The sequence below is a fragment of the Siphateles boraxobius genome, unplaced genomic scaffold (genome assembly GCF_051911475.1).
Source record: "Siphateles boraxobius isolate OS27281-9 unplaced genomic scaffold, OSU_SipBor_1 41, whole genome shotgun sequence".
NCBI lineage: Eukaryota > Metazoa > Chordata > Actinopteri > Cypriniformes > Leuciscidae > Siphateles > Siphateles boraxobius.
In genome coordinates, this window is record NW_027509042.1 from 3252745 (window position 1) to 3267232 (window position 14488).

At 39.4% G+C, this 14488-nt stretch overlaps 2 protein-coding genes across 2 annotated transcripts; both read right to left on the reverse strand.

Moving 5' to 3' along the window:
* LOC143707171 (odorant receptor 131-2) lies at positions 1-924 on the reverse strand. Its single transcript, XM_077199920.1, has one exon. It carries the CDS (start codon positions 922-924, stop codon positions 1-3), a length of 924 nt encoding a protein of 307 aa, XP_077056035.1.
* A 5022-nt stretch (positions 925-5946) lies between these two features.
* Positions 5947-6906, reverse strand: LOC143707116 (odorant receptor 131-2-like). Its single transcript, XM_077199872.1, has one exon. The coding sequence runs from the start codon at positions 6904-6906 to the stop codon at positions 5947-5949; it is 960 nt and encodes a 319-aa protein (XP_077055987.1).
* Positions 6907-14488: the final 7582 nt, after the last annotated feature.

Consider the following 14488-nt stretch of genomic DNA (forward strand, 5'->3'; position numbering starts at 1 on the left):
TCATAATTTTGATGGCACAATTTTTACAATAATAACTCTGCATATAAAGTATTCTTTCATTTGTTTCATAAACTTTTGGTCTCGCACCCCATAAATCAAAGGACTCAGTAATCTTGGCATAATATTTGTGATTAGATAATTAAAGAAAGTGATCTTAGTTCTGTGAAAAGGAAAGAAAGGAGTGACAATCATATCCAAAACAGGAGTGACATAGGAAAGCATACAAAGAAGTAACTGGACACCATGTAACAATATCGTACTCCGAGCCTTATTTGCTGAACCCTTTGAAGCCGCCTTTCTGGCAGTGAACAGAACTCTGCAATAAGTGTAAATGAGAATTATCCACACCAAAGATATATAGATGATTTGTGAAGCAGTGGTGCGATCCTTGTGGGCTTTGGAAGGGAACAAATTGAATGGGTAGCAAAGTACAACAGACCTGAAGAAAGATATGGGCTGGATTGAAAATAAAATGATGATATCTGCCAGAGAAGGTATAGCTCCTAAAACCCATAGCAAGCATATAAAGATGTAGGTTCTTTTTGGAGTGCAAATCTGAGAGTGATGCAGTGGTTTACAGATAGCAATGAACCGTTCTATGGCCATACCAGCCAGATTCAAAGGAGTGATCATAAATGTGGTTGAACCAAGAACCACTAATATGCAACACAGCGAAGCATTTACAAGTGGTGAAGCGTAGGTCAACACATATAAAGTTACTGATATACATATCATGAGCATGTCATTGATTACCAGGTGAATGTATAAAATGTATCTGGAGTCTCTTGAAAACATTGGATTGGAGAAGAAAGTAACTACTAACATTCCGTTGATGAAATTTATGATAAAACCAAGACTAACAATCACAATGTTTTTGGCAAGAGCTTCTTCATAACTATCCACAATCCAAATCGTTGAGTTCATTTTCCGGTTCTTTACCAGCAAGGATCTGGATCAGAAAAAGGAGAAAGTGTGTAAGAATTGACCTATTCTAGGCTTAGCTTATTCCTTTTTAAGAAGTCTTACCTTGGAGTAGAAGAACGGTTGGATTGAGAGCAGTCTGAAGCTCACACGAGTTTTAATCGGTACAGTGATACTCCTGTTATTTATGGCTTGTGGAAAGGTCACAGATTATGAATATTAAGTATGTTGGTCATTGCCAGGGTCACTGTAAATTTGGCTATTATTCTGTCCTGGCAATGGTGTTCTAAACAGAGCGTTGACTTTATTAACAGAAATAAAGTAATCCCTCACACGTTCTTCTTTGTGCTTACTTTACTGTAAGACTGAAAGTGACTCACAAAATATAAATGGGATATTTCTACATTCATAAACATCCAATTACACATTTAAAGGGATAGTTCACCCAAAAATGAAAATTCTGTCAGTACTAATGTTGTTCCAACCCCGTAAGACCTTCGTTCATCTTCGGAACACGAATAAGATATTTTTGATTAAATCTGAGAGCTGGATCACTCCTCCATAGTCCAAGTGACTACCGTGGCTCAATCTTAAGTTTATCAAGCGACGAGAATACCTTTTGTGCACAAAAACAAGCAAAAATAACGACTTTATTTCAACTATTAATTTCCTTCTTTGTGGGCCTCTAGTCAGTTAACGTAGCGTGATTGCGTATAGCTATGTTACATGTAGGCTCACTATTGGCCGACGCTGGTCATGTGGGTGATGCGTGTGACGTATAATAACAGAAACCTACGCTATATCACTAGTGAACTGACTTGAGGCCCACAGAGAAGGAAAATAATAGTTGAAATAAAGTCGTTATTTTTGTTGAAATGTGAAATGTGCTATGGGGTTTCAAACTTAATAAATTTTGTGTTCTTTTACATTTTCATTGGTTTTTATATTGAAAGCAATCGCTCTGAATGAGCCACGCGTGGCAGCAGATTGCGCAATAGAGAAAATAAACTGACACTTTTCAAAGTCTGTGATTGTAGCGCCTCTTAGCGTAAAAGGCAGCAAATACACACCCACAATTTACCGCCGCAGGAACGTATTATTCTGGTTGAGTACCAACTGTACTTTGCCTGGGCCCCGTTCCTGTCCAGTGACGCAAGAACGGCAGCGTTCGAGGGGCCCCTAATTGGCACGGGGCCCTGGGTCGGCCGCACCCAGGCACCCAAGCTATCTCCGCTACTGTATCTACTCCAAGGATTAGACGGCAAAACAATGACATGAATCCAAATGCAGATCACAGACAACGAGTCTGTCCTACTGCTTTACGTGCTTCCGGTTGCGTTCTATTGAGCAGTGTACACTACACTACATGCTTTAGGGCCACATTCTTTTAGGAACCCTGGACCTGAGAACCAGTTGGTAAGGGGTAAGTGGGCTGCTGCCACAAACCTGGTGGCATGATGTGCTGGGTTCTGTTCAGAAAAAGACGTAATGCTATTGACTAGGTTCCGTGGTTTCTTATGGGCGCGACACTATTGGCCAGATACGTGTAGAATCTTCGTGTTACATTGTGAATGTAACCGAGCACTATACAACTGTCAGTATAGAAATAGATGTTGAGGATCTCTGTGTCACATTCTCCTTTTATGAGTTTTATTATCAGACAAACCCGAGAGGATCATACAAACTATTGACAGTAGAAAGGATGCCTCTTCGGGTGAAGGGTTTGTAATCCTGAAAAGTTTTGAAAGCAGTCTGCCTTGAGGTTCCAACATATTCCGAGGCTGAGTTGGAGGGCTATCGGGTCATTATCGAAATCCAAGTCTTTGAGATCTAGATGGAACTTGATGGAAAAGCTTTCATAACCGAAGCTCTGTTGGAGGCAACATTATGCAGATTCAAGCTCGACTTTGCCAACATTGTCTTCTCTTTCAGTAGGGACAGATGTGATGCCATCATTAACATAGAAATTGCGTAACACAAAATCCTTGGCATTCCGCGCTCTGATTGACAAACTCTAGGAGCGAGCTTAGGGAAAGAAAGATATGACATCCCATGCTGATTGCTGATGGACAAGTTTAAGACTCGATTTGATGATTTTGTTGTTGGAGGACAACTGTTGCTGAAAATTCGGTCAGTAATTACTCATCCTCATGATGTTCCAACCCCGTAAGACCTTCGTTCATCTTCAGAACACGAATTAAGATATTTTTGATTAAGTCTGAGAGCTGGATCACTCCTCCACAGGCTTCTTAAGGGATTGAAACTTGCCAGCCCCGAAAAGTTATTAAAGACATCGTTAAATGGGGACAGGCCACGCTTGCAGCAACTAAACATATCAGGTCATTATATAATCAAACTATAAAGACTATGGATAAGAAGCCAATTCGCTACCATCATTGCAATATTCTCCAGAAGTATAGATTGCTAAGCTTTGAAAGCTTTAGTGTTTTATGTTTTCTCAAACTAACTTTCAAATGTCTCAATAATATAGCACCTGAGCCACTTAGTTCATTTGTGCAGAGACAAAGCATCAATAGAGTCACCAGAGGCTCTATCAATAACAACTGTATAGTTCCATACCGTAAGACTTCATTTGGTCAGTCTGCTTTTTCATATAAAAGTGCAAAGTTGTGGAATTCATTACCCGCTGAATTTAAAACCATGACTGAGCTTAGAATGTTTACTTCTCGAGTTAAGTCTTGGATGAAATCGAAACAGGAATGTACCCATTTGTAGATAGCTGGTTTGTGTATGTAAGTGATTTATATAGTGTGTTTATAGATATGTTTTTAAGATGAAATAGTAATTGTTGTAGTGTAAAGGCCCAACCATGGACTGGAGTTGAAAATTAGCAATAGCTATAAACTCTTTTTCTATAGCATCAGTCACAGACTTGTTTTGTACTATGTTTAATTGCAATGTCCATGTCAAATAAATGAATAAATAAAATAAAAATAAAATAGTCCAAGTGACTACAGTGGCTCAATCTTAAGTTTATCAAGCGACGAGAATACTTTTTGTGCGCAAAAACTAACCGTTGAGGAGCTTTTATGCCCGAACAAAAAATTGTTCGGACCAATCAAATTGTCAGGGCGGGCTTTATACGATGATGGACAGATGAGCAACGGTAACGTAACCATCCACGTCACCAAAGAGTGCTTGGGTTGAATTCATGGCTGCCGCTGGAGAATTGAGTTGTGTATATTCCGCTATCGCGTGTGTTGTAGAGGATATAGACAGCGCATTAATTTTAAAAGAGGAACAGAGAACTGCGATCAAGGCATTTGTCGATTGGAGAGATGTTTTTGCCGTCCTTCCTATGGGATTCGGAAAAAGTTTAATCTATCAACTTTAATCTATCGCTCAACATACGTCACTTCGTTGCTCTGATTGGTTCTAGGTCTTTCCAATTGAGTGCAGAGGCCTTTTATTTCCTGGTTCAGTTGACACACACCCCATAATCACAGCCCAATGGAGTAGTTTCAGACTCACATTCCGACTAGAGTCTGAGTATGACGACGTCAGGCTAGGGAATTTTACCATTCAATTTGAATTTATCTTAAAATATTCTTCACCAAGGAAATCTATTTTGTGATTGGTCCATGCCTATGTCGTCATCCAAAATCCCGTTTGTGGCACAGCAAAGTGTTGTGAATCATCTCTAAGACTGACACTTGAGATTTAGTCCTACACTTAAATTACGACTGAAATGCTTGATATATAACTTTTAAGCGCAGCTTTGAGCCGAGAATTTTTTTACTCTTAAGTCAATTCTCAGCAGTGTTCTTGTGAGTAATTCTCAGAAAGGCTTGATAAATACGGGCCCTGAACCCATTCTTGGTCACAAATGTCTCTGAGTTTTCAGAGGAAGCAAAACAGATCTTCAGGTGTGCAAATGTTGATTAAACTGCAAGAAAATTTGGCTCTAAAAGAGCAGGTTGGTAATTGTGACCCTGACACTTTCATAGGAAAGATGATGCCTGCTGCTTTTTTCCCCGTTCTAAACAAAATGGCACAACACATCCTGATCATGTTTAGTTCCACAAACTGCTGCAAGTCAGCATCCTCCACAATGAATTTTATTAAAACCAAATACTACACCAGGCTTAGCAATGAACACCTTCTTGGACTTCGTAGGGTTATCACATAGGGTCACTATATCTTGTCTGAATGATACCTGTATGTGGTTGCTGTGATTAAGAGTTGCCTGTTTTGTAATTATTTAAATCTCAACCCTGAAGCAGATTTCATTCTTGTAAATGTATTCATCCAACATGGTGTATTAAAACAGAAAACAGAATCATAAGGGTAAAAATATATTAAAATTACTTTCATTATTATTAATAAAAATAAAAATAAATACACCACAACACCACTGTAAAAATGTTAGTAAATCAAATTGCATATCACAAATAAAATATAATTAGATCACCTTTTTGGAAATTGTAACAGAACTAAATAAAAAAAAATCCAATGCAATTCAATCAAGACCTACACAGACATTCTGAATGAAAAATGTAGAGTGGCCTTAAGAATAAAGGTAAAGGTGTTTGTCTACACTTTATTTTGTACTTTTATTTTGTTTGTTGATCATTTTGCATTTACTTCAGAAGCATGAATATAGTTTTACTTTGTCTAAGATCTTTGCACTATTTTCATCGTACATTTTGGCAATACAACTGTATAAGAAATAAAACACACAACAAGATTGTTAGGAGTGTATAGGTAATTATGGTCCACCTGCTCATAATAATTTACTGTATGTTTTAATGTAAACATTTCTTACATTTCTTTACTTTCTGAAGTACTATTTTAACACATAAGTTCATTGTCACTTTAAAAATCATGGAAAAGTATTGTTTACAGTTAAAGAACACTGTTAATCTATTGCATAACAGCATGGCAGTACATTTTCTTAGGTTTAACATTTACATCTGTGTGGCAAAACATTCATCTGGAACAGTTACATGACGAATTACAGTATACATGCTTTACCAACAATTGTGATGCATTTTTATCAAACATCTAAGGATGTTGCCCTTTTTTGCTAATTTTTTTGATTGATTCAACTTTTACAATGAATAATCTGCATGAAAAAAGTTCCTTCATGTGTTTGTAAAAATGCTTATCTCGAACACCATAAATCAGGGGAGTAAGTAGTCGTGGCAAAATGTTTGTTAGAAGATAATTTAAAAAGGTTAGTCTTGCCCTATCAACTGGAAGAAGTGGGACAAACATCTTGTCTATGACAGCAGTAATGTAGGACAACATACAGAGCAGAAGCTGCGCTCCATGTAACAGGATGGTGCTTTGAGCCTTTTTTGCTGAGGATTTATCAGTGGTGGCTCTTCTGGCCGCAATAAGCACTTGGCAATATGTGAATACAAGAATTAACCACACAACAGATGAGTAAAGGCCATTCATAAATCTGGACTGTACTTCATGGTATGGTGTGCTGTACAGAATTGATGCACCACAAGAAGTAACTGTAGATGAAATAGATAAATGACGAACAATTGAAAGGAGAATCAAGTCAGCCAATCCAGGTAAAACTCCTACACCCCAAATCAGAGAGATAAGGATGTATGTCCTGCGCACTGTGCACATCTGATGATGATGCAGTGGTTTGCAGATGGCGATGTAACGCTCAACGGCCATACCGGCCAAAGTCAGAGGAGTGTTCTTATGAGTTGTTGAGGCTATTATTAGCAGTGTAACGCAGAATGGGAGAGGTACATTTTGCCATAAATAAGCCATCACAGAAAGAATTACACTGAAAAAAACCATGAGCATATCATTGATAACCAAGTGAATATATAATATATATCTTGGATTATTGTAGAAAATTGAACCCCTGAAAAATGTCAATACAAACACTCCATTAATGGACAGAATTATGACAGCAAGAAGAACAGTGGTGAAATTTTTAGCAAAAGCATCTTCATATCTTTCTTGTACACTATATAGAAACATTGTAGAGTTCATTGTCCTTATGCACAGGTGTAAAAAAAAATTTTTTTTACTGTTGATATTCTTTTCCTTCCAACAATCTTGATGACTGTCAAAAGTACATCCAGCTGATACGAAGGTAGCCTATTTATCCGAAAGATTTTTTAATTGATTTAATCTGATATATAAATGAAAAAAGGAGAAACATTTTGTAGGTTAACAATTATAAGTAATGAAGAGTCTACACAATTAATAATAAAGACAACTTACCCTTTTCAGTTTGTTTAGTAAATAGTTTTGGCTCCAGACAAAAACGGACCAGTTTATATACTCAGATGTAAAAGAGGGGGGAGAACACAAGGGAGAAGGAAGGGAGAGAAGGAAAGAGAGTGATTATTTCTGCACACTGTGTATAGGGAGCGGTGAACTGACCAAACATTTGTCATAAAAAAAAAAGAAGACGCTTAGGATCTGTTGCGCACCATATTCTCCGCCATTGTCAGTCATCTCTCCTTATGCACGGCTCTCACTGAACGATTTCGCCTGTCCCAGACAAAAGATGACAAATCTTGGCGATTTTTATGGTCGTGTGAGAGGTTCAAAGACCGCCATTGTTACGTTCTTGTGACCAAAGATAGCCTGCGATAATTTTCTGACGTCAAACTCACAGTGTGTTTGCTGCTACGACCTACGTCCACTGAATAGCCAATAAAAATGCATCATGAAATGGCGTATTGATCTATGAGACATGGCGCTAAATTTTAATCCTACTTGCCTCAAGCTCCATTTGCAAAATTGGCATGCCAAGTTGACGTCTTTTCCCTAGTCATGACTGTGTCCATATTATCTTTTAGCTTCCTCCTCTTTTTTTCAGCACACATAAAAACAATAATTGCCAAAGTGCAATAGAGGGTTTTCACTACACGTCATCAATCTGGAAGTCGGCCATTTTGGAGGCACTGAACGTAAACAATGCAACTGAACTGAACGGACTTGCATATTTGGCTGATTATTTGCTGCTGAAAAATGGTCGTGTTTTGGTCTGTACTAATCGGTCGCACCGGGAAAAAACATTTCGAGTTCTATAGACTGCCAAAAGTTAAAGAGAAGAGTGCAAAAAACGGATGAAAGAAGGCGTTTGTGGTTGAGAGAGTCACAGCATCAGCCACATGTGTAAATGAAGCGTTGAATATGGCTAAAATGTTGGCGTAAAGTAGTTAACTATGGCTACATTCACACTGTCAGTCCAAATCCGATTATCTTTGTATCCGATTGGAATCTGATCTAAAATGATATCCACACTGTGTATCGCAACTGTTCAGATCCGAGTTTTGTGTTCATGCAGCTCTTTGGCAATATGGCAATGACGTTTGCGCTGATGGAGGGGTTTACAATTGCAATAGAGATGTTGTCTTATTTAAATTTGACAACATGGAAATGTGTAGCTGGCATGCTGGACTACTGCGTCTTGAGCGGCAGAACTGTAGGAGGCTGGTATGCTCAGCTTATTTTCCGCGATCTAATGCGCCCGTTTCAAAATATGTTTCAAAAATAATAATTTTCTGCTTGCTCGGCACTTTGCAACAACCAGTGTTGGGAGTAACGCGTTACAAAAGTAATGCATTACAGTAACATATTACGTTTTGCTGTAACGCAGTAGTGTAAGGCATTACTAATCAATTTTCAGTAATATTTTACTCGGTACATGTTCGGTAAGGCTTGCGTTACAACAGACTTTTAGTTTTAATTGTAAAAAAAACAAAAAAAACAGCAAGACCGCCAGACATTAACGAATGAAAGATGCAAGTAGGCTAAATTACCTGTTCGTGGTCAGTCAATAGCCGCGTGTGGTGTCCAAGTCGGTAATTAAAGACTAAATGGCAGCGTCTGATATATTTGTATAGCGATTTATTTTTTACAGGAGTGCCGTGAGGTATGATTTCGGCCTCTGTGCTCACGCTGGCCAGAGGAAAAGCGGCTAATGGTGAAGATGGCATGAAGAAGACTACGTTCGCGAGATGGACGTATGCGCATTAGGCTATTCGTTCTGTGTTTTCTTTCTAAACAGTTAGGCTATGTTTATGTGGTATTTTTCATGTTTTCATCACGCAATCATGTTTTTGGTGCGGTGGTGACGCGTTCATGTAAGGGCGGCGGCGCTGCCGATAAAGCACCTAAAACCCATATTTATTAGAACCATGTCGTCACAGTGTGATTTGTAATGATCTAATAGGATTGCCTTTATTGCACAGTCTGTAGCAGGCATTACTCTCGTCACGTGATTCACGAGTTCACACTTACATGTAATTAAGTGGAGTAAAGGTTATGCGTATTTGGCGTGCTGTCCGGGGGGAGGGCTCCAAGCTCTGAATTTTTGCCTGAACCCAGAGTACACCGGTTGTTGTAAGAGTAGTTAGGACTAGAAGTGAGGGGATGGGGTGGTGGAGTGATGCTGAAACCGTCGACGAATAGAGGTAAGTCTGCTGTACATATAACTCTTATTTTGGTAATTGGTTGATTAAAGCCTGGTTCACACGGCAGGATAATTAGGCAGATTTTAGCCCCGATTTACCCCTTCCGACAATCTTAAGGATGCTCCGATTATCGTAAAGTAATCTGATCAGATATTCCTGTCGTGTGTGGTGTGTTAAGACTGCTCTCGTCTGCTCGGAAGGACGTCGGGACCGCTCGATCTCAAATCGGGGATATCCAACATGTTGGATTATTTTGGCCCGATTTCTCCTCGTGTGTGGTGCCCCCCGGGGACAAACGAGCACGCAGCCTGTGGACTGTGGCGTGTAGCCAATCAGAAAGCGAGGTGACGAGGCGCAGAGGAAGCACCGGGAAACAAAATCAAAACAGCCGGCGACATGGCTCACCAGAAAGTCCGGTGGACGTGGAAAATTTTTCGGTTCGCGTACCTACCCAAAGTGATAAGATAAAATAAAAATTCTGCATCAAAATTTATAGACAAGTAGTTTGTTTAGGCATGGTTTGTAAGGAATTACAAACCTGCGCACATATATTCAAACGCACATAACTATAGAATCAATTCTTAATGCGATTGTGAACGCCATCAGCGTCTATCACAGGTTCACGTTTAAAGTCTGTTTAGAGAGAACGGTGTCGTCTTAGCGGCCCCTAATTTAATAACAAATGATCATTTCGACGGAAGTGAATCAATCAAAACTAACTTTAGCTGGAAAAAACATTTTTCAAGAACCACTATAAAACCAAACCAATCTCTGTTACCTTAAATTATATGTTTATCTCTGTAAAGCTGCTTTGAAACAATCTACATTGTTAAAAGCGCTATATAGATGAGGATGACTTGACTTGACGTCGGAGATGGATTCGGTTAAAAACAAACTACAAACTATCGCCACTGCATCCTCTTCGTCCGCAATGATTGTTTACTCTGAAGTCACGTTTGATCTCGAGGGATTTTCCATCTGACCTGGGAATGCTCAGGAGTCAAATCGGTTTGTGTGTGATGTGCTGATTTTGCCATGTGGCTGCGCACCACACACAGTACGGCCAAAACTGTTAGACCCGTGATTTTTTTATCGCCGTGTGAGGGGTCTCGGTTTGGAAAATCGGCCGACAATTTTAAAATCGTCTCGTGTGAACCAGGCTTAACTGAGTGACCTCCTCTTGAGTTAATTTAGGTTAATTATCTGAACGTGCTCCTCCCGAACTTTGTTAAAAAAACAATTTCACAAGTTCACACTTACATGTAATTAAATGGAGTAAAGATTATGCAAATTTTGAGAAAAACATGGGTGCTCGACCGGGAGGGTTCTGATTTTGTGTTGATGTGTTTATTTTGCCATATGGTTGCGCACCACACACGGTACGACCAAAACTGTTAGACCTGTGATTTTTTATCATCGTGTGTGGGGTCTCGGTTTGGAAAATCGCCCGACAATTTTAAAATCGTCCCGTGTGAACCAGGCTTAACTGAGTGACCTCCTCTTGAGTTAATTTAGGTTAATTATCTGAACGTGCTCCTCCTGAACTTTGTTAAAAAACATAATTTCACAAGTTCACACTTACATGTAATTAAGTGGAGTAAAGATTATGCAAATTTTGAGAAAAACATGGATGCTCGAGCGGGAGGGTTCTCACTGCGTCCGCTGGGAGACCAATGCTCGCTGGATGGAAAAGAGAAAAACATAGGTGCTCGACCGGGAGAGTTCTCGCTGCGTCTGCTGGGAGAACAACACTCGCTGGACGGAGAAAGATAATTTAAGTGGACGACCCGGAGGATTTTAATCGATGAGGGTTTGGTGGGCTTTTTTAATGTGGAAGCGGTTAGTCCTGATGTAGCTTTGGAAAGCATCTGAGGATCATCTTTCGAGAGCTTGGATCTGCTGCTGGGAGAGGCCTTTTTGGGCTGCTGAGGTTGCTGCCCCGATGCGGAAAGAGTGACTGCAGAATTTTTTTTTTGTTAAATTGTTGACGAACAACAGATAAGTCTGCTCTATATATATACCTCTTATTTTGGTAATTGGTAGATTAAATGAGTGCTCACCTCTTGAATTAATTTAGGTTAATTATCTGAACGTGCTCCTCCGAAACGTTGTTAAAAATCTGACTCCTTTTGCACTGTGCTGCGACTCTGCAGAATCTTTCAGTTTATAATTGTAGCGTCCATTGTCAAACTGAACTAAATGTTTTTTTTTTTTTTTTTTAAACACAGCGGGGGCGGTGCCACAGTGGGAAAGTAATGTAACCCGTGTACGGCCAAAAACTGTGTAATACTGGTAACACAGGGTACCGCAGCATTTGCTACAGCAAATACATAGGCATGCTACTGTGAGCATGTAAGACATGCTGCTGCTGCACAATATAGCATACACAAATTTCTCATAGCAGATCTCTATACAGATGAAGCCAGGGAAGGTGGGGGGTTTCTGAAAGCATGCTGCAAACTGCTAGTACAAACAATGAACAAATATTTGAAAGCAGATAATGCAACAGGGAGCAATCAGCTGTGCCCTGTAGAGCAGGGATGGGCAACTTCGGTCCTGGAGGGCCACTGTCCTGCAGAGTTTAGCTCCATCCCTAATTAAACACACCTGAACAAGCTAATCAATGTTTTCAGGATTACTAGAAAATAGTTTTTGTCAGGGTTGGAGCTAAACTCTGCAGGACAGTGGCCCTCCAGGACCGAAGTTGCCCATCCCTGCTGTAGAGAATGATGAGATTGCTTGCAGATTGAGTTATTGACTTATCAGTCTACGCCATCTAGTGTTTCATAACAGAACTTTGTATTTCTTTCATAACAACTCTCTGAGTGTTTAGTATGGCTATGGGAATCAGAATTTCTAGAAAATGATAATCTTCCTAGACCCGAAAGAATTTATTAATGAACCATTATGTTGACTTGACAATACCGGACTACTTATCTGAGAACAAAGTGGAACTTAAATTAAAAATATCCTTAAACATGAAATGAAACACAATGAAAAAATGTGCCATGGAAATTATTGCATTTAAAACATAAGTCAGGAATACTAGGGTTACATTTATTTAATCTCACCGGAGTGATATAAACTCTTAGCCTGGCAAGCCAGGCCTACATCAAGATGTTAGGTCTGGGAACTCACAATTGGCATACCTCAATACGAGGGGCGGGATAAACGGTTGTCTTTTAAATTCCCTCTGCACGCCCTACAACCAGACCACAGATAATTTAATTTTAATTTGATATTTAATATTATCATAGTTGCTAATTTTGTGTTGCATTCTTTATCATTAAAATATTAAAAATATAAAGAAACAATGGTGTGATTTAGTTTGATTGATGGGAATCTACACTGCAACAGCCTATCACGGCCTTACAAAAGAACGGTAGGCTGCGTACATCCGCGCATTTTTGAAAGCTGTTTCAAAACGAGTTTTCGCCGACTTACTCGCTTCAGTTCCTTCCGAGTGGAATGATACTTTGATGAGGACGTTCTGCTCTGAGAAACGCTTCCTCCCGCTGTACTGGGACTGGAGAGAGGACAGCGCTGCCTCCACTCAAAGTATCTGTGCGAGTGTATTTGCGTTCGTGTATGTGTGTGTGTGTGTGTGTGTCATGGCAATGCATATCCCTCTGTTGACTGCTTTAAAATGCAATGTTTGAGAGATGTTTCTGGTGTTACATCTAATATGTTGTATATAGTCAAGGGTTTTATGGATATTCATAACATTGCTTCTGTGTAATGTGGTGTAGGCTATAGGCTACCTGATCATATTGCTGTTGGTTATATGTTTAACGTGATGATTACGTGCTGCGCGACTAGAGTTGATTAATATACATACTGTAGGCTAATAATAATTGTGCCCCCCCATACATTTCATATGCCCCCCTTAAGACTGAGGTCTGGCGACGGGTCTGGCTACAACCAACCAGAGCAACGAACGGCTGTGGCTGAGTGATGGAGTGATGGCACGTTCACGTGCTATGGTAATTATGGTAAATAGCAAAAGCCGACGTGGAAAATGCACATGAACACACCGTCATGTGGTATTTTCCACTGGGCAGCTCGTAGAATATTTTGATGCACGAGTTGCCGAGATGAGATAACCTTTGACCTTTTCAAAATGGCGGAGAGCAACACGAGATTCGTGAATGGTAAAAATATGTACTATTCATGATCTAGAAAATATACAGCATATTATTTACCGTTTGAGTTTTGATAAATCATCTTGCTGTAGCAGGTGACTTACGCAATCTAAAATAGTTTTAGCTAAATAACAAGTCTGGATCTCCATCTTTTTACCACATTACGACAACAAAAGCACTTAAACGCAACACACTGGTAAATACCAGTTCACAAGTGGAAAATATCATATTTTCCATAGCACGTGAACGCACCATGAGTCCCATGCGTTTTTCCACCAGCGGAGCTAGTTGATATATTAAACTTTTGTCGTATCCGGTCGTCAAAACTCCGAACACATCTTCCTTTTTTAAGAATGACTTAAGTGACGTTCTCTTAACTCCAAGTCATCCAGAGTCGCGGCCAAAGCCGATTCGAAAGACATCTTCGAGCAGCATCTTCTTTGTTTTCAAGTAGCAGGGAAATCACCGATAAAAATCACGCGGAACCATCACAACTCTGCCGTGATTATGTAAAGCCCGCCCACCAACTCTATACACGATGTGATTGGCCTGACCAGAGTTTTGTTTTTCCAGCTTGAATGCCAATGGAGTGTTGCTACACCACAATTTGCTGCAAACTAATTTTTGCTGCCGCTAGGGATTTCTAGATTCTAGATCTAGATCTAGATTTCTAGGCTAATCAACTCTCATTATCCAATTATATTGTAAGAGTCTCAAACGAGTATTTATAGTTTGAGTTTGTGCTTTTAAACATATTGTACCCCATTCATTTAATGAAATGTCTTTATTTAAATCCTGCATGCAATACAATAAAAATAAGATTTTTTCATGTTTGTATATAATTGAAGGACAAACACAAGATTACAGTGCCTTCCAAATTTTTCTGAAATGTAATTATGACCGCACAAAAACATACAGTATGTAAGAATTAACAAAGATGGCTAATATCAGTAACTTATTTACAATGTCTTTGTTTTCTGCAGAGGAAACAAAGAAAACAAA

Bases quoted from the DNA above. Each gene is read 5' to 3' on its own strand.
- LOC143707171 (XM_077199920.1), bottom strand. From the start codon at position 924: ATGAACTCAACGATTTGGATTGTGGATAGTTATGAAGAAGCTCTTGCC.
- LOC143707116 (XM_077199872.1), bottom strand. From the start codon at position 6,906: ATGAACTCTACAATGTTTCTATATAGTGTACAAGAAAGATATGAAGAT.